The 19,648-nt window shown below is 44.0% G+C and overlaps 1 protein-coding gene across 1 annotated transcript in view; it reads left to right on the top strand.

The window, feature by feature from the left end:
* Positions 1 to 1,220: 1,220 nt before the first annotated feature.
* LOC124551090 overlaps positions 1,221 to 19,648 on the top strand; it is a 36,298-nt gene continuing 17,870 nt past the window's right edge. Inside the window, exons 1-2 of the mRNA XM_047126021.1 lie at positions 1,221 to 1,308; positions 12,834 to 12,919. Coding sequence (XP_046981977.1) covers positions 1,257 to 1,308; positions 12,834 to 12,919 — 138 coding nt within the window. The 5' untranslated portion in view covers positions 1,221 to 1,256. The remainder of the gene's footprint in view (positions 1,309 to 12,833; positions 12,920 to 19,648) is intronic.

Here is a 19,648-nt window from a genome sequence, read left to right on the forward strand (position 1 = left end):
GCTGCTCACGCTAATCACAGGACCACGGCGCTCCTGAGTTCTCATTAGCCTTGATGTTGCATATCTTGTACATGGACTACTCAGTTTGTGAATTTTGCTTATATTTTTCATAGTTCTACACAACTTCTTCCTGTTTTCTCGATTGATCTGTGTTCAGTTTTTCAAGATCTATCCACTGTGCCAACTTATAACTAAATCTGAGGGGGGTGCGATGGGGAGGTTCCCTTGTAAGAACAAAACACACACCTATGCCCGAGGGAGGACACGAACCTCCGGAACGGAGGACATCGAAGAAGTCCAAAGAGAGGCAACTAGTTTTGTACTATCGTGAAGCTATAGCTATATAGCTATTGTACTATAGCGAGCTCCGTCGGCCCTCTAGCGGCAGCCAGGCGAACCTCGTTCAAGGTCAGCCGCCTTAAGTAGCTGCAGCGGCTAAGTGAAGACAGCCATGCATCAACACCCACCCACCTCCCCAGGGGTCAGAACCCCTGCAACCCACAGATTATTATAAACATTAATGATTTAATTAATAGATCAAAAAGATAAGCTTTTTAAGTGAAACAATAAGTAAGCTTTTTTTTAAAAAAATCTCACGAGATAGATAAGGATGCTTCGCAACTTTAAACTGAAAAATGAAAAAAAAAATACTAAGACCATCGAAGACTGTACTAGAGTGAATGCCAGAGTACACCACACAGCTTCTCACAGTACACAAAGGAGCATCCCAGAGTGCCTCAGAGAGCTAAAACACCAAGAAGAATCGCTTCTCGGCTTTTGGCAAGATCAATGTGTAGAAGATCATATCAAATAATAAACAAATAAAACAGTAATGATACGCAAGTTGGGGTGGCAATCATTAAAACAAAAGCGTTTTTTGTTGCACCGAGACCTATTGACAAAATTTCGTTCACCGACGTTCTCCTACAATACAGAAATTTTTTGCTGACCCCCACCTTCATAGAAATGAAAGTCATAATAAAATAAGTGAAATTCAAGCTCTGACACAAAGATTAAGCTGCTCATTTCTTGCAAGTGCAGTAAGAGACTGGACCTGTCGAGAAACAGCCTCAAAGTGGACCTACAAACCCTCCGTCAATCACTTGGCCGAACTGCAGGGTAATCACGTAGATGTAGATGTAAATGTAGAACTTGTTTCTGGAAAATTTTATGAGACTACAAGTCATCAACTGAGATGCACTCTTACGTTTCAGCTGGGGAATGTCAGTGTCCTCGCATTCATAGCGGTGAGGAACATGAGGATGACGAATGCGGTTTTGCTGAACTTCTTCAAAAATAATGGATCAGGTGAGAAGGTTATCCATCTACAGGAATGATACTTGCTTCACTACCTACATCCATAGACTCCCACCCAATGCTTAGAACGACAATGCACGTATTTGCTGCATAGTCACCAAATTTTGATTATCACCTCCAAAAAGTGAAATAATGTAATTAATTTTAGTCTGTTAATAAAATGTGACCCAATTGTCGATATGTAAAATTCATCAAGTTTTGGTTACTTAAAATTTTGGACACGGCTGGAGCAGCAACCGGAGAATGAAATCTTCTTGTAGAAGTAGTAAACAACCAGTCAGTTCCAAACTGAAAGGTTTATTAATACTCCTTTACCATGATTTGCATGTTTATAAATATGGAGGTGAAATTTTATATTTCAACACGGACGCCTTTCGGCTATATTTTAGCGTAACTCTACCACAACATCTAATGCAGTTGTCTATTTTTTCCTTCTGAAGAAAACGTTTTTATAAACGCTACAAACATCATAAAGGGGCTTTAACAATCCTTCCAATTTGCAACTGATTGGCTGTTTACTGTTTTTACAATAAGGTTTTGGCTACTGCTGCAAATGGTCTTCCTCAGGCTGTTTTGATGACAGATGAATGACACAAAATTTGAGTTCTTATGGAGTAGTGGAAGAAGCTGTTTTTATAATCTGATAAGGAACAAAAGATCAGGAGAAGTGTTGATAGATCATCATTGGTGGCGTTTTTGCTTTATTTCTTGTCATTGGTGAGAATAGACGTCCTTGATTGGCATTTGCGTTATTTCTGGCCATTGCTGTAAATGTGCTATGCAGAAACGGGCGGAAAAGTTTTGAGTTTGAGAGTGGTGATGGTGACTGAAAGCAGTGGCGGACCACATCCGTGATCAAATGTTGTATACAGAGCTGTGATCGGTGTTAGTGAAGAGGTCTCCGACACTGGAATGACCAAGTGAGGCTCATAGCTCAACGAACTGTTGTCAGCAGATAGTCCTGGCCAGCGGCATGTGTGAGTTGCATCGCCCACTGGAGTCAGCGTGATGGCCACAGCCAACAGGAACTTCACACTGTGGCTGATGTACGACCATGCCTTCCAGGCTGCTGGCACATCTCGGAGGGCAGAATCCAACACAGGGCAGGATGGTGCTCAAACACTAGCCCCTGAGATGATCGATGTCGAAGTCGCGAGAACGCTATGTGCGATGACCAGCATCGATCGAAGCCTTCAGGACATGTTGCACAGTGACAAGGAGATTGCGACGCCCCCCAGCCTCGGTTCAAGCAGGCGTTCCACTAGAGGGGTGGCCGCCATTGGGTGGTTACCAAGAAGAGGGAGACACAGTGCTAAAGGCGCTGCCTGCGCCGCTACTGGAAGTCCATTGTTGATGACTGGACGCACCACGAGGCGTTGCAGCAATCTCAGTGTTGAAGACAGCAGATGGAGACGGCAGTAGGTGACGTCATGAACACACCCCAGTACTGTCATGTACAGGGAGTGTGAGTGCGCTTCTGAGAACAATTGAGTACATATGAGACTGAGGGTCTGATTTGGGAAGGGGTATTTATGAGGGTCAACTGGCCAGTACTTTTTCAACAGCAGCACTCCCAACCTAGAAGAGCCAACAGGTGGAAGTAACGAGGCTTCGCCATTGGGTGTCGACGACTTCATTCGTATTGCTCCTCTTGTCTAATCAGTTCTTGAAGGAGCCTAGCCAGAGGTTTAGTAACGCCCACCTTCGTCCTTCAGAGCCGCTTGCTAGCTTCTTTCGCTTCGTCAGCTCTATAAGTGAGTCCCTTTGCACGTCTTCTTACTTCGTGCTCCGTGGTCTCCACTACCTGGTCAGCACAATCATGGCACCCCTCTCCCTATGACGTCGTTTTTCTGCATAGGGGAAAGACGGTTCAGTGCCATACATTAGCACTTACCTCAACACGTCGTTTGCGAAAATGTGTTGAACAAGTAGCAGGCGTTACCTATTTGCACTTCCATCCAACCATCCTCCCAGTGAAGCAATATTGTACCTCATCAGCGAGGGTATATCATGCAGGGGGGGACAGCACATCGAGCCACCTAATTTAGTAAATTCACTTCCTTAGCTGCGTCATTTCCCTGAATAGTTTTGCGTCGTAGTTTCCAGTTGGCTGTCACCTCCATACACAGCTTGTCCAGGTGGCTAAATGGAGACCTTGATTTTTCTGCTGGATACACGTGTTGACTAGACTGAAGGACACCTAGGGAACTTCTCAGCACGGATATGTCCCATCTGCTCCAGTGCCTCAAGATTGCATGCAACTCTGCACCAAATACGCTCTAATCATTGAGCAAACAAAACTTCAGCACAACTCAAACTATTGAGCAGCAAGAGGATTATCGTGCTTAGAACCATCTATAATTACGTCTATACAGCTGTTTTGCTCATATGTAGTGGTCTAGGGGTAGCGTCTTTGATTCATAATCAAAACGTCTTCGGTCCCGGGTTCGATCCCCGCCACTGCCTAAATTTTGATAAATAATCAGCATTGGCGGCCGAAGATGTCAGCCTCATTCTGCCAACGGCCTTGTCAAAGAGGGCGGAGGAGCGGATAGAGGTTCAGGGCACTCTCTTGTCCTAGGGGTGGGAAATTGCCCCTAAAGGCGGAAGAATCAGCAATGATCAACGACATGAGGATGCAGAAGGCAATGGAAACCACTGCATTAAAGACACTGGAATGCAGAAGTATCATGATGACCTCTCCATTGGCAAAAGATTCCAGAATAGTCCCCCATTCGGATCTCCGTGAGGGGACTGCCAAGGGGGAGGTTACCATGAGAAAAAGATTGAATAATCAACGAAAGGATAACGTTCTACGAGTCGGGGCGTGGTAGGGAAACTAGAAAATCTGAAAAGGGAAATGCAAAGGCTCAATCTAGATATAGTAGGGGTCAGTGAAGTGAAGTGGAAGGAAGACAAGGATTTCTGGTCAGATGAGTATCGGGTAATATCAACAGCAGCAGAAAATGGTATAACAGGTGTAGGATTAGTTATGAATAGGAAGGTAGGGCAGAGGGTGTGTTACTGTGAACAGTTCAGTGACCGGGTTGTTCTAATCAGAATCGACAGCAGGCCAACACCGACAACGATAGTTCAGGTATACATGCCGACGTCGCAAGCTGAAGATGAACAGATAGAGAAAGTGTATGAGGATATTGAAAGGGTAATGCAGTATGTAAAGGGGGACGAAAATCTAATAGTCATGGACGACTGGAATGCAGTTGTAGGGGAAGGAGTAGAAGAAAAGGTTACAGGAGAATATGGGTTTGGGACAAGGAATGAAAGAGGAGAAAGACTAATTGAGTTCTGTAACAAGTTTCAGCTGGTAATAGCGAATACCCTGTTCAAGAATCACAAGAGGAGGAGGTATACTTGGTTGGTTGTTGGTTGGTTGTTTTTGGGGAAGGAGACCAGACAGTGAGGTCATCGGTCTCATCGGATTAGGGAAGGACGAGGAAGGAAGTCGGCCGTGCCCTTTGAAAGGAACCATCCCGGCATTTGCCTGGAGCGATTTATGGAAATCACGGAAAACCTAAATCAGGATGGCTGGACGCGGGATTGAACCGCCGTCCTCCCGAATGCGAGTCCAGTGTCGAACCACTGCGCCACCTCGCTCGGTAGGTATACTTGGAAAAGGCCGGGAGATACGGGAAGATTTCAATTAGATTACATCATGGTCAGACAGAGATTCCGAAATCAGATACTGGATTGTAAGGCGTACCCAGAAGCAGATATAGACTCAGATCACAATATAGTAGTGATGAAGAGTAGGCTGAAGTTCAAGACATTAGTCAGGAAGAATCAATACGCAAAGAAGTGGGATACGGAAGTACTAAGGAATGACGAGATACGTTTGAAGTTCTCTAACGCTATAGATACAGCAATAAGGAATAGTGCAGTAAGCAGTACAGTTGAAGAGGAATGGACATCTGTAAAAAGGGCCATCACAGAAGTTGGGAAGGAAAACATAGGTACAAAGAAGGTAGCTGCGAAGAAACCGTGGGTAACAGAAGAAATACTTCAGTTGATTGATAAAAGGAGGAAGTACAAACATGTTCCGGGAAAATCAGGAATACAGAAATAAAAGTCACTGAGGAATGAAATAAATAGGAAGTGCAGGGAAGCTAAGGCGAAATGGCTGCAGAAAAAATGTGAAGACATCGAAAAAGATATGATTGTCGGAAGGACAGACTCAGCATACAGGAAAGTCAAAACAACCTTTGGTGACATTAAAAGCAACGGTGGTAACATTAAGAGTGCAACGGGAATTCCACTGTTAAATGCAGAGGAGAGAGCAGATAGGTGGAATGAATACATTGAAAGCCTCTATGAGGGTGAAGATTTGTCTGATGTGGTAGAAGAAGAGACAGGAGTCGATTTAGAAGAGATAGGGGATCCAGTATTAGAATCGGAATTTAAAAGAGCTTTGGAGGACTTACGGTCAAATAAGGCAGAAGGGATAGATAACATTCCATCAGAATTTCTAAAATCATTGGGGGAAGTGGCAAAAAAAACGACTATTCACGTTGGTGTGTAGAATATATGAGTCTGGCGACATACCATCTGACTTTCGGAAAAGCATCATCCACACAATTCCGAAGGCGGCAAGAGCTGACAAGTGCGAGAATTATCGCACAATCAGCTTAACAGTTGCTTACAAGAATAATATACAGAAGAATGGAAAAGAAAATTGAGAATGCGCTAGGTGACGATCAGTCTGGCTTTAGGAAAAGTAAAGGGACGAGAGAGGCAATTCTGACGTTACGGCTAATAATGGAAGCAAGGCTAAAGAAAAATCAAGACACTTTCATAGGATTTGTCGATCTGGAAAAAGCGTTCGACAATATAAAATGGTGCAAGCTGTTCGAGATTCTGAAAAATGTAGGGGTAAGCTATAGGGAGAGACGGGTCATATACAATATGTACAACAACCAAGAGGGTATAATAAGAGTGGACGATCAAGAACGAAGTGTTCGTATTAAGAAGGGTGTAAGACAAGGCTGTAGCCTTTCGCCCCTACTCTTCAATCTGTACATCGAGGAAGCAATGATGGAAATAAAAGAAAGGTTCAGGAATGGAATTAAAATACAAGGTGAAAGGATATCAATGATACGATTCGCTGATGACATTGCTATCCTGAGTGAAAGTGAAGAAGAATTAAATGATCTGCTGAACGGAATGAACAGTCTAATGAGTACACAGTATGGTTCTAGAATAAATCGGAGAAAGACGAAGGTAATGAGAAGTAGTAGAAATGAGAACAGCGAGAAACTTAACATCAGGATTGATGGTCACGAAGTCAGTGAAGTTAAGGAATTCTGCTACCTAGGCAGTAAAATAACCAATGACGGACGGAGCAAGGAGGACATCAAAAGCAGACTCGCTATGGCAAAAAAGGCATTTGAAGTCTTCTAATATCAAATACCGGCCTTAATTTGAGGAAGAAATTTCTGAGGATGTACGTCTGGAGTACAGCATTGTATGGTAGTGAAACATGGACTGTGGGAAAACCGGAACAGAAGAGAATCGAAGCATTTGAGATGTTGTGCTATAGACGAATGTTGAAAATTAGTTGAATGAGGAGGTTCTACGCAGAATCGGAGAGGAAAGGAATATGTGGAAAACACTGATAAGGAGAAGGGACAGGATGATAGGACATCTGCTAAGACATGAGGGAATGACTTCCATGGTACTGGAGGGAGCTGTAGAGGGCAAAAACTGTAGAGGAAGACAGAGATTGGAATACGTCAAGCAAATAATTGAGGACGTAGGTTGGAAGTGCTACTCTGAGATGAAGAGGTTAGCACAGGAAAGGAATTCGTGGCGGGCCGCATCAAACCAGTCAGTAGACTGATAACAAACAAACAAACAAACAAACAAACAAAAAAAAGTTGCAGTAAAAACAAAGGCAGGAGTGCAGTCTCTCCAGTACCAGACTAAGAAGAGGAAATAGCGCAGCTACTACCCTATTTAGATTTTCTTCACACTCCTTGAGATGCTGTGACCTAACTTATTTCATACACCAATAAACTACAAAAGCTCATATTTGAAGCTTATAAGAATTCCGAACACTTGCGAAACTGAATCATATTTGTTTCATTAAAAATAAATTTTGTTCAATATTTCATTACGAGAGAGGTCTAGGGCGTACGCTGAAAGTTGTCTCAAGCGTTTCGAAGTTATTCAGGAAATTTTTGTTTCAGGTATATTACTATTATTCCTGAAGTGTAAACTCTTAGCAAGCTTGAGTTGACCAAAAATGGTTCTCGTCCTCTTGGTTTGACACGTCACTGTGTAACCATGGTAACTGGCTACAGAACCCTTAACTCTGTGGCTAGATGTAGCACAGGATTACATATTATACAGTTTAAAATCCACATATGGGTACAGATTTTTGAAATTACAGAAGCTCTCTGCTCCCTGTACCTGGAGGATAGTATACAGATAAATACGTGAAGTTTCCTGGACGGTGTTTCCATCCCGCGACCGATTTTAGAACTGCATGAAGAAATGTGCCCTGCAGACAACCATAAGCAGTACATTAAATGTATTCGCAATTGCGAATGTGGACATCTATCAGCTGTAGAACTGAATGACGACAATGAACAATTGTGCCGGACCGGGCCTCGAATCCCTGAATACCCCGGTTATCGCGAGCGGTCGCCTTACCTTTTGTTATGTACCAAAATTCGAGGAGTCGCCCGCGCCTTCGGATGGTGATACATCCAAACGTGTGTTTTCGAAATTTCTAAAGGAGATTCCGTTCGTATTTCGTTCAGAGCGTCATGTTGGCAAAATAAGCATCAGCATCGCATGGCTTGGACGTTCCAGCCGGAAGGCGGATAAGGAAAGGCGCTCGACAGAAAACTGGAAAAGAACTGCTTGTACCTAGGTTTGCGAACAAGTGCTAGCATTTGACTATCCGTGCACAACTCATGGCCAGGCCCAAACTTCACATGACGTCAAACATGCGTCTGCAACCTGTACTCGGACATCCAGTGTGTATATTCCGGCGCCCGTGGATAAATACGATATTGCAGTGCCTGAATATCCAAAGGAACTTTGCTTCGTAAATCGGAATAACACAGACACTGCAATATCGTATCGTAACAGAAGCAGTTTCCGGCATTTTGCACTGTTTTTATTATTGCGAGATATGAAGCATTTTTTGTGCACGGCTTGTGATTATTATGAATTTTACAAAGTGTTATTATCTATCTAAAAGCTACTTGGAGGATATTGTTAACTCTTCAGTTACAGAGTTTTATGGTGAGTCAAATTCAGTATACTTTGACATGTGTAAGGTTAAGCACACCTACAAACGAAAGGTCTTCTACCATGTAACACGTCATATTTTCAAGTGAATTTAGTTTCTTTAATATTTTAATTGTTTCCCCATTCCGGGAAATGGATATTTATGTTGGTTGCTAATATCTTCCATTTGTAATGTCACGCCTTTGACTTGTAGAAGGTCTTTTGTGATACTACTTCTTAATTTGATTTCACTTGCTGACTGTTTGTTTGTACTAGGTTAATAATGGAAAAAAATTTTCAAATTTGTGGTAACTACTGAGGTCATCTGTTCTTAGGCTTACACACTAATTAAAGTAACTTAAAGTAATTTATGCCAAGGACAACACACACACACACCCATGCCCGACGGAGGACTCGAACCGCGACGAGGCGCCCTTAGGCCGCGCGGCTACGCCGCTCAGCTAATAACGGAACATAAATACAGTATTGACAAGTTTCGTTTAACTGAAACACTTTTAATTTTAGTAGAAAATTTGCTCCTAGATATACGACAATGTTTTACCTTGGAGTAGTGTTGCATATATGGAAAAGTCAAGTTACAGCGTAATGTTTGTAATTTCGGGAAAAGAGTGCAGCAAACAAGGTGAATGCTATCCTTTCAAAAAGGAATAAGCGTCTAGTACAGGGCTGGGAGTCTTAATATTAAACTACAGCCTCCCCTAATAGTTATACAAAAATAACTTAAAATTTGAAACAAACATACGAAATGTCATGTTTATTGAAATAATTACACTAGGGCGTTCAGTAAGTAATGCAACACATTTTCTTTCGGTCGGTCTCGGTTAAAAAAACGCGTTGTTTGTCACGGGATGTCGTGGAATAGTCCCGCTTCTGTAGACTCATGAAGTTCCGAAAGGCGGAGGGGCTACACGTAGCTTTCGAAATGGCGTCTGCAACGGATGTTCGTGCCACGATCTTTATAAGCTCTTCCAGAATGTCTACGGGGAACCGACAGTGAACAAAAGCACGGCGAGACGTTGGGCGAGGCGTCTGCCATCACCGCAACAACGTCTCGCAAATCCGTCCGATCTCCGCATGCTGACAGGCCTCACACAGCTGCGGCTTTTGCCGAGTTGAAACGTGCGGACACACTCATTCGAGGTGATCGACTGATCATAATCAAACACCTCCTGCTCGACTGGACGACTCTGTTGGTAGTGCTGCCACACCCGTCCACCAAATGGGTACTCAATGGTGAGTGCCTGGTGGGTTCCCACCACCTAAAAGAAGACCGTGCGAAATTGCTTACGTATTACGAGGCCGACTATGACAATTTTTTGTCGAACGTCGACACAGGAGGTGAAACATGGGTTCATTACGTCGAACCGGAAAGAAAGCGGCAATCCGTGGGGTGATGTCGCACCGCCTCTCCTCCGAAGAAAAAGTTCAAAGCCGCATCTTCAACCAGTAAAGTCAGCCGATGGTTTTCTGCATCTCTTACGGGGTTATTCCGTTTGATGTCCTCCCTTACTGCGCAACGATCAACTCAGAAGTGTATTTTGCTACTCTAAGGAAATTGAACAAACAACTTCAACGTGTTCGTCGCCGGAATAATGCAAACGAATTTCTGCTTCTCTATGACAACACAAAATCTTACACAATCTGCACAGCCGAGGGCAGCTCACAAAACTGCATTGGACCGTTCTTCCTCATCCACTCTAAGAGTCCAGATTTCGGACCTTCCGAACTGCATCTGTTTGGTCCAATGAAGGATGCACTACGCGGGAAGCAGTAATGTAAATGTCGTGTGACTAGGGCCTCCCGTCGGGTAGACCGTTCGCTGGGTGCAAGTGTGCAAGTCTTTCGGTTTATCACCACTTAGCGATTTGTGCGTCGATGGGGATGAAATAATGATGATTAGGACAACACAACACCCAGTCCTGAGTGGAGAAAATCTCCGACCCAGCAGGGAATGAGGACCCGGCCCCTTAAGACTGACATTCTGTCGCGCTGACCACTCAGCTACCGGGGGCGGACGGGAAGCAGTATGTGGATAGAAAGACGCTGGCTCCCGCGTCGACCAGTGAAGGTGAAGTGGTACCATGCGGGCACACAGGCCCTCCCAGTAAGGTGGCGTAAGGCCGTGACATTGCACGTAGATTATGTTGAAAAATAGGGTTTTGTAGGGTAATATGGTGTATTAGAATCTTGATTCGTGTATTAGAATCTTGTTGCATCAGTAATTGAATGACCCTCGTACATGTCAGTAACACTGTTAAACGACTAGAAATACATTACTGGCCATTAAAATTGCTACACCACGAAGATGACGTGCTACAGACGCGAAATTTAACCCACAGCAAGAAGATGCCGTGATATGCAAATGATTAGCTTTCCAGAGCATTCACACAAGGCTGGCGCCGGTGGCGACACCTACAACGTGCTGACATGAGGAAAGTTTCCAACCGATTTCTCACACACAAACAGCAGTTGACCGGCGTTGCCTGGTGAAACGTTGTTGTGATGCCTCGTGTAAGGAGCAGAAACGCGTACCATCACGTTTGCGACTTTGATAAAGGTCGGATTGTAGCCTATCGCGATTTCGGTTTATCGTATCGCGACATTGCTGCTCGCATTGGTCGAGATCCAATGACTGTTAGCAGACTATGGAATCGGTGGGTTCAGGAGCGTAATACGCCATGCTGCATCCTGACGGCCTCGTATCACTGGCAGTGGCTGTAACGGATCGTGCAGCCACGTCTCGATCCCTGAGTCAACAGATGGGGGCGTTTGCGAGACAACAGCCATCTGCACGAACAGTTCGACGACGTTTGCAGCAGCATGAACTATCAGCTCGGAGACCATGGCTGGGGTTACCTTTGACGCTGCATCACACACAGGAGCGCCTGCGACGGTGTACTCGACGATATACCTGGGTGCACGAATGCCAAAACTTCATTTTTTCGGATGAATCCAGGTTCTCTTTACAGCATCATGATGGTCGCATCCGTGTCTGGCGACATCGCGGTGAACTCACATTGGAAGCGTCTATTCGTCATCGCCATTCTGGTGTATCACCCGGCGTGATGGTGTGGGGTGCCATTGGTTACGCGTCTCGGACACCTCTTGTTCGCATTGACGGCACTTTCAACAGTGGACGTTACATTTCAGATGCGTTACGACCCGTGGGTCTACCCTTTATTCGATCCCAGAGATACTCTACATTTCAGCAGAATAATGCACGACCGCATGTTGCAGATCCTGTACGGGCCTTTCTGGATACAGAAAATGTTCGACTGCTGCCCTAGTCAGCACACTCTCCAGATCTCTCACCAACTGAAAACGTCTGGTCTATGGTGGCCGAGCAACTGGCTCGTCACAATACGCCAGTCACTGCTATTGATGAACTGTGGTATCGTGTTGAAGTTGCATGGGCAGCTGTACGTGTACACTCCATCCAAGATCTGGTTTACTCAGTACCTAGGCGCATCAAGGCCGTTATTACGGCCAGAGGTAGTTGTTCTGGGTACTGATTTCTCAGGATCTGTGAACCCAAATTGCATGAAAATGTAATCACATTGCAGTTATAGTATAATATATTTGTCCAATGAAAACCCGTTTATCATCTGCATTTCTTCTTGGTGTAGCAATTTTAATGACCAGTAGTGTAAAAAGGTAATTTATTTTCTACTTCATGCTTCGCATTCATGTACTAAATTTTTATTTACTGTCAGTACCCACACATTAAATGTTAAAAAATGAAAGTATTATTTTCATTAAAAACTGTGATTTCATATTTATTATTTAACATATTTCTTAAAAAATGAGCAAATCATAAGAAGTGAAACAACGTATGGCACTAGCGAGATTCGATTCAACGACATTATATTTACATACCATTCATGCTACACACTTAGCTGCTGGTGACTGTGCTAATAACCAGGTAGTTCAGCAATCTTCCAGTCCCCAAATGCTGTTTTCCTCAACTTTCTTTTTTACATCATTGACATACTGGCTTAGAAATTTAATTCCTGGGCACTGACTTTCAGTCAGAGACGGCTAGTTTGTAAGGTGTAAAAATTATTCTGCATCCCTGTAGTTGCCAATTTCTCAATCGACTCCAGTCCTGGATAAATGTTCGTAATTTGATGGTGTTATATATATATATATATATATATATATATATATATATATATATATATATATATATATATGTACTAAAGTTAAACCGAGTCGGTATTAAGTAAGGTGTGTTGTTGCAGCCCCAGTGGTGATGCTGGCTGTGATGTTGGTGGTGTCCAATGCGGCCATTCTCCTGGACATTGTACTCTTTATTGGCGCTTTCAGAGTAAGTAAACATTAACCATCTGGGCTAGGCTCCAAATTGTCTATCGAATTAGGGAAATATAATAAATAAATAGGGAATTTAAGGAATAGGAATACTCTCAAGCCATTTATAAAAGTGGGTGTAAGTATGATGTTACACATATTCTTCTAAACCACCGGATCGATTTCAGTCAAGTTTGGTACACATATCACTTATTGTCTGAGAGAGGTATTGTGAGGGTAAGAACCACCTAACTCCCATAGAGTTAGGGGTGGGTGTTCGAAAGCGTTGATAATGCCTGACATGTTGGAAGCTCTGGAGGCCTGGCACCTTGTGTGGATCTATTGTTCACTCTGGGCAGTGAATGTGTGGATTGGCATCGTTGAGTGGAGAGATGGTGAAGGTAGAGGCAGATAGTGAGAGAGCTGAGGAGGGGATTATCAGAGAGAGATAATGAGATGGTATAGTGGAGGTAAGAGCTACCTAGTTCCTATAGAGCTAGGGATGAGGCTGGGAATATTTGGTAATGACTGATATCTTGGACACCCTGCAGGACTGGCCGTTGTGTGGGTCGTATTGGTATGTGTGCGAGAGGTTATAGGTGTGAAGTGGTGGTGGTGGTTAGTGTTTAACGTCCCGTCGACAACGAGGTCATTAGAGACGGATAGGTGTGAAGGGGGATGGTTGAGCGGAGAGACGTTAAAGAAATGGTGGATAGAGCGTGGAGGACAGGATGATCAGAGAGAGGGAATATTAAGATATGGACAGATAGAGGGAACGAATAAGTTGACAAAGGAAGGGTAGTAAGAGTTAGTACAGAGATAGAGGTTGGGCGATGAGATGGACAAATAAAAGGTGGAAGAAGAGATGGACAATTAGTTGGGGAAGGAGGAGATAGAGAGAGGTGGGAGGAGAAGGTGAACAGAGCGAGGGAGGATGAGTTGGGCAGAAGGAGGAGGAGACGTGTGCAATATAAAATAAAGAACATTGAAAACAGCGCACCAAAGGGGTATCATCGTATCGAAACGAAATTTATTAGATGTAAAGATACAGGTGAGAGATTCAAGTGATCCCAAAACATAAATAAACAAATACGGTGAGTACAAGTAGAAAAGAACAGTGCAACATCAATAACGTGTTGTTATCATCTGTTGCTGCAGTACATTTAGCAACACGGTTCGGCATAGAGTTGCAGACTGCCCCACAAACCTTGAAGAGAGTTACCTCCAATTCATGTGCAGAGGGACACGGTTACATATGTGGTTTCAGTTGGTCCCACACATGTACCGTAGAGGACAAGTTGGGGGGACGGTGGCCACAAATGAATCTGAACGTAACGTAGGAAGAAATCTTGAGAAGCTCGATCTCTATGCGGACCAGCATTATCTGCGGCTGGGAGACCGTGCATGGAAGGTCTCACATGGGGTCGAAGAATATCATGAACATAACGCTGGCCCGTTACGTTTCCACGTACTACAATTAGAGGCGACCCGCTATCGTAGGCTATGAGCCCCCAGACCTTTGCCCGCATCTCGTGGTCGTGCGGTAGCGTTCTCGCTTCCCACGCACGGGTTCCCGGGTTCGATTCCCGGCGGGGCCAGGGATTTTCTCTGCCTCGTGATGGCTGGGTGTTGTGTGCTGTCCTTAGGTTAGTTAGGTTTAAGTAGTTCTAAGTTCTAGGGGACTGATGACCATAGATGTTAAGTCCCATAGTGCTGAGAGCCATTTTTGAACCCCAGACCTTTACGTGGACGCGACGCCGTGAATGGCACTGTAGCGTTCATCAGACTGCCATATGGCCATATGCGGTTATCATCTGTCCCCGAAACGAATAGGGATTGAAATTAAACACCAGGTTTTGCTAATCCATTGTAGTCCCCGTCATTCTGGCTTGGCACCACCCTACACGGAGTCGCCAATGTCTCGATGTCTCGGCGTTAACAGCAATACACGTCGAGAGCGCCTGGTTACCAAATTCGCACCCGCGAGGCGTCTGGAAATGCTTTGTGGAACAACTGGCACCCGTACATCAGTTTGTGTCTTGGAGCGAGTCACTGTAGGATCCCCGATTGAGTGATGCACGATTCTTCATCATCTCATCTCGTCTTCTTCCTGGCGTCTCCAGACCGGATATGTGTCAAGTGGGTGCCAACTCGTGTCAGCTGCTCCCAACATCGTCTGACGGAGCTCACTGAACGATCAATCTGGCTAGCCACACGGCGTGTCGACCTGTCTGCGGTTTCCATGTAGATGACTAGGCCCCTCTCAAACTGGCTTAACTGTGAGAAATGTCATCTGACAGGTCTGTCTGGCATTGTGCTCATACTAAAGTCGTCCTGGAGTCGGGATGCAATGGGCACGTTTGTGACTCGTCCACTATGCGCCTTTTAAATAAGGTCCACTGCCTGACTGCAGCGCCAGTGCAGGGTCTTTGGGCATGCGCATTAGCAGCAAACTTAGATCATTTGCATATCTGATCTCACTTTTCATGTACGCTAAGTTTCGTGCTTATACCTTCCTTCCCTCTAGATGCTCTGTTTTCAGTGTTCATGAGTGTATGTGACATATGCGTACAGTGGTTAAGCAGTGGATAAAAATCTAATATTTATAAATTTCAATGCCTGTGTGCTCTAATTTAGTTATTAATATTATAGTAATATTAATATTATGTGTGAAGCGAGGAGGGATGAGAGATACTAAAGAGCCAGTGGCAGTAGTTAGTTGTCTGCGTGGAGCGCAATTGCGACCTCTCGCTACTATATGTTGAGTCAGCTCTACAATTAAGGTACACCTTCTCAGTGGAAAATATGTACGCCAGCATGTTGACCGTTTACATGATTTCCTGTTTTATTTTCGTATGTAGAGTGATACTTAACTGTGTTCAGTACTTCTCTCCCTTCCCTCTCTTAATCAAACACACACACATACACACACACATACACATACTCACACACACGCATACAACAGTCATACTACTATACATGTAGAAACTCTAAAATTGAGTAGAAGCATTTCTCGAGCAGATATGATTTCAGTTTTCGTCTGAAGTCAATTTAACATCCACTAAATTCTTTATATCGGTGAGTAGCCATGTTTACGGCTGGATACCTCACTACTCACTACACCACATTAATAGTGAATAATGGATACAGTCAATAATTTCTCTTCCACTATTATATTTATGAAGATTAGTTCAGATTGCAATTGCTTGTTGACAACAAACTTCATAAATGTACTGTGTGACTACTGACAGTACATCCCATTGCTGAAAGATTTGCCCACAAGAGGTTCTCTAGTCGACAACAAACATTAAACCTCAATAACGAGTTACCCGAGAACATGATGTTGCAAGACATTAGTGAAAGAGAAAAGGGAAAAATAAGTCTACTTTTTTACTTGTTCATGTCTAAAATCTGGTATTATCCGCAATGCAAAAGTTGCAGACGTTTGAGATAATCTGTTACGTGCGATTTTTGGTACAAGTTTTTTTTCTTTACTGATAAAACGTTCGTCAGCCCCTCAGTCATTAATTTCCAGAAGTAACAGAAATTTTGCTGCTTCTTTCAGTGCTTCCTAATTTATTAAATGTGTGAGCATTAAATTTGCTGATGGGTGTCTTATAAGATACCATCCATTGATCAACCAAAACTTTACGACACCTGATCAGTAGGCTGTAGGTCCACCTTTGGAACGATGTAACGAAATACAGTAGAAGTTCTGCATGCCACACATCCGACAAGTGCTCGGTAGCTGTCCAGAGGAATGCGTCACAGGTCACACAAACCCCGTTTATGTGATGATTTGTGCGCTCGGAGCTGGAGTCCGGTAGGGTCCTAAGCGTGTTCCATCGTGTTCACGTCAAGCGAATTTGCTGGCGAAGACATCAGAGAAAGTTCGCCGACACGCTCCTCAAATCACCGTAGCAGGATTCTGGCCTACAGAGTATAATTCGCTGCTAAAAGACGTTATTGCCCTCGGGGCAGACATGAAGCATGAAAGGATGCTGGTGGTCCACAATAATGTTAATTTCGTTATTCCTTGACGCCTTAACACATGTCCCACCATCCTCTCCCATGTCTTGTCAGTTTTCTCATATATTCCTTGCTTCGACGATTATGCAAAGAACCTTCTCATTCCTTACCTTATCAGTCCAGTCAATTTTCAACATTCTTCTGTTACGCCACGTATCAAAGGGTTCCATTCTCTTCTCTTCGGGTTTTTCCACGGTCCATAATTCACTACCACACACTGCTGTACCCTAAACGTACATTCTCAGAAATTCCTTTCCCAAAATAATTCCTGTGTTTGATACTGATAATGTAGTTCATGAATAATGTAGTTCATGAAATAAGTTCGTGGCTTGTGGAAAATAATTTGATGCTAAATCACAGTAAGACTCAGTTTTTACAGTTTCTAACTCACAATTCAACAAGAACTGATATTTTAATCAGACAGAATGGGCATGTTATAAGCGAGACGTAACAGTTCAAGTTCCTAGGCGTACGGATAGATAGTAAGCTGTTGTGGAAAGCCCATGTTCAGGATCTTGTTCAGAAACTAAATGCCGCTTTATTTACCATTAGAACAGTATCTGAAATAAGAGACATTTCAACACGGAAAGTAGTCTACTTCGCATATTTTCATACGGTTATGTCATATGGTATTATTTTTTGGGGTAATTCTTCTGATTCAAAAAGGGTATTTTTGGCTCAAAACGGGCTGTTCGAGCTATGTGTGGTGTAAGTTCGAAAACCTCTTGTCGACCCCTATTCAATAGTCTGGGAATTCTGACATTGCCCTCACAGTATATATTTTCTTTAATGTCGTTTGTTGTTAGCAATATTAGCTTATTCCCAAGAGTTAGCAGCTTTCACTCAGTTAATACTAGGCAGAAATCAAATCTGCATGTGGAATGCACTTCCTTGACTCTTGTGCAGAAAGGAGTGCAGTATTCTGCTGCATCCATTTTCAATAAGCTACCACAAGAACTCAAAAATCTTAGCAGTAGCCCAAACGCTTTTAAGTCTAAACTGAAGAGTTTCCTCATGGCTCACTCGTTCTATTCTGTCGAGGAGCTCCTAGAAGAGCTAAAAAATTAAGCAAATTCCAGTGTTACATTCTTGATTTTCTTTATTTAAACTAACGACGTGTCACCTGAATATGTTTCTTATATTTCATTTTATCTGTTTCTACAATCAACAACTGAATATGTTTCTTATATTTCATTTATCTGTTTCTACAATCGTGTTATAATTTCATGTATTGACTCGTTCCATGACCATGGAGACTTCTCCTTAATGTGGTTCCACGGAACAATAAATAAATAAATGAATAAATAAATAAATACCAGTAGATTTCTCCTGGCCAGGAATTCCAGGAATTCCCTTTTTCCTGCTCTGTTCAGCTTTTTTAAACCCTTCTTGTTTCGTCCGTCGCATGTTATTCTGCTTCCAAGATAGCAGAATTCTGTAACCTGATTTATTTCGTGATCATCTATATTGATGTTAAGCTTCGCGCTATTCTCATTTCTACTACTTTTCGCTACTTTCGACATTCATTCGTTTCACTCTCAATCCATATCATGTACTCATTAGACTCCTTATTCCATTAAACAGATCCCGGCTCAGTTCCACTCTTGACCGTTACTGCTTCACCGATGTACACTGATTAGCCCGAATATTATGACCATCTACCTAATAACGGATAACAGCGGCAACGCGTCGTGGCATGGAAGCAATGAGACCTTGGTAGGTCGTTGGAGGGAGATGGCCCCACATCTGCACACACAAGTCACCTAATTCCCACAAATTCTGGGGAGTGGAACGATGAGCTTTGACGCCACGTTCAGTCACATCCCAGATGTGCTCGATCAGGCTCATATCTGGCGAGCTGGGCGGTCAGCACACCAGTTGGAACTCTCCACCATGTTCCTCGGCCTTGTGACATGACGCGTTGTCTTGTTGAACAATGCCACTGACGTCGGGAAACATTATCGTCATGAAGGGGTGCACTTGCTTTGCAACCAATGTACGACACTCCTTGGTCGTCGTGGTGACGTGCACGAAGTCCACTGGACCCATGGATGGCCATGTGATGTTCCTCAGGGCTTAACAGAGCCGCCGCCAGCTTGTCTCCCTCCTGCAGTACAGGTCTCAAAGAGTTGCTCCCCCTGGAAGACGACGGATTCGCGCCCCCGTCGGCATGGTGAAGAAGGTATCGGGATTCATCAGACCCTGCAACCCTCCGGCACTGCGCCAGTGTCCAGTGCCGATGATCACGTGCTCCCTTCAGTCGTAGGTGCCGAAGTCGTGGTGTTAGCATTCGCACCGCAGTGGTCGTCGGCTGCGGAGATCCATCGTCAACAATGTTCGGTGTGCTGTGTGTACTCTGCCCAGCATTAAAGTCTGACATTAGTTCTGCCACAGTTCGCTGCCTGGCCTGTTTTACCAGTGGGCCCAGCCTACAACGTCCGATATCTGTAATACGGGGTGGCCGCCCAACCCCAAGACATATGGACGTAGTTTCACCTTGGTTTCGTCACGTGTAGAAGATCCCCACCCTCCCAGGACTCCTCGAACACCCGGCGAGTCTTGCAGTTTCCAAAATGCTCGTGCCGTCACAGTCCGCCCTCGCTGAAACTCAGATAGATCCCGCACCTTCCCCATTCTACACATGGACAGCACAGTCACTGACTCTGTATGCACCGTGAGTGTGTCTGACTAGCAGTCATTCCTCGCCGGGTGACGCTGC

The sequence above is a fragment of the Schistocerca americana genome, chromosome 9 (genome assembly GCF_021461395.2).
Source record: "Schistocerca americana isolate TAMUIC-IGC-003095 chromosome 9, iqSchAmer2.1, whole genome shotgun sequence".
Lineage (NCBI taxonomy): Eukaryota > Metazoa > Arthropoda > Insecta > Orthoptera > Acrididae > Schistocerca > Schistocerca americana.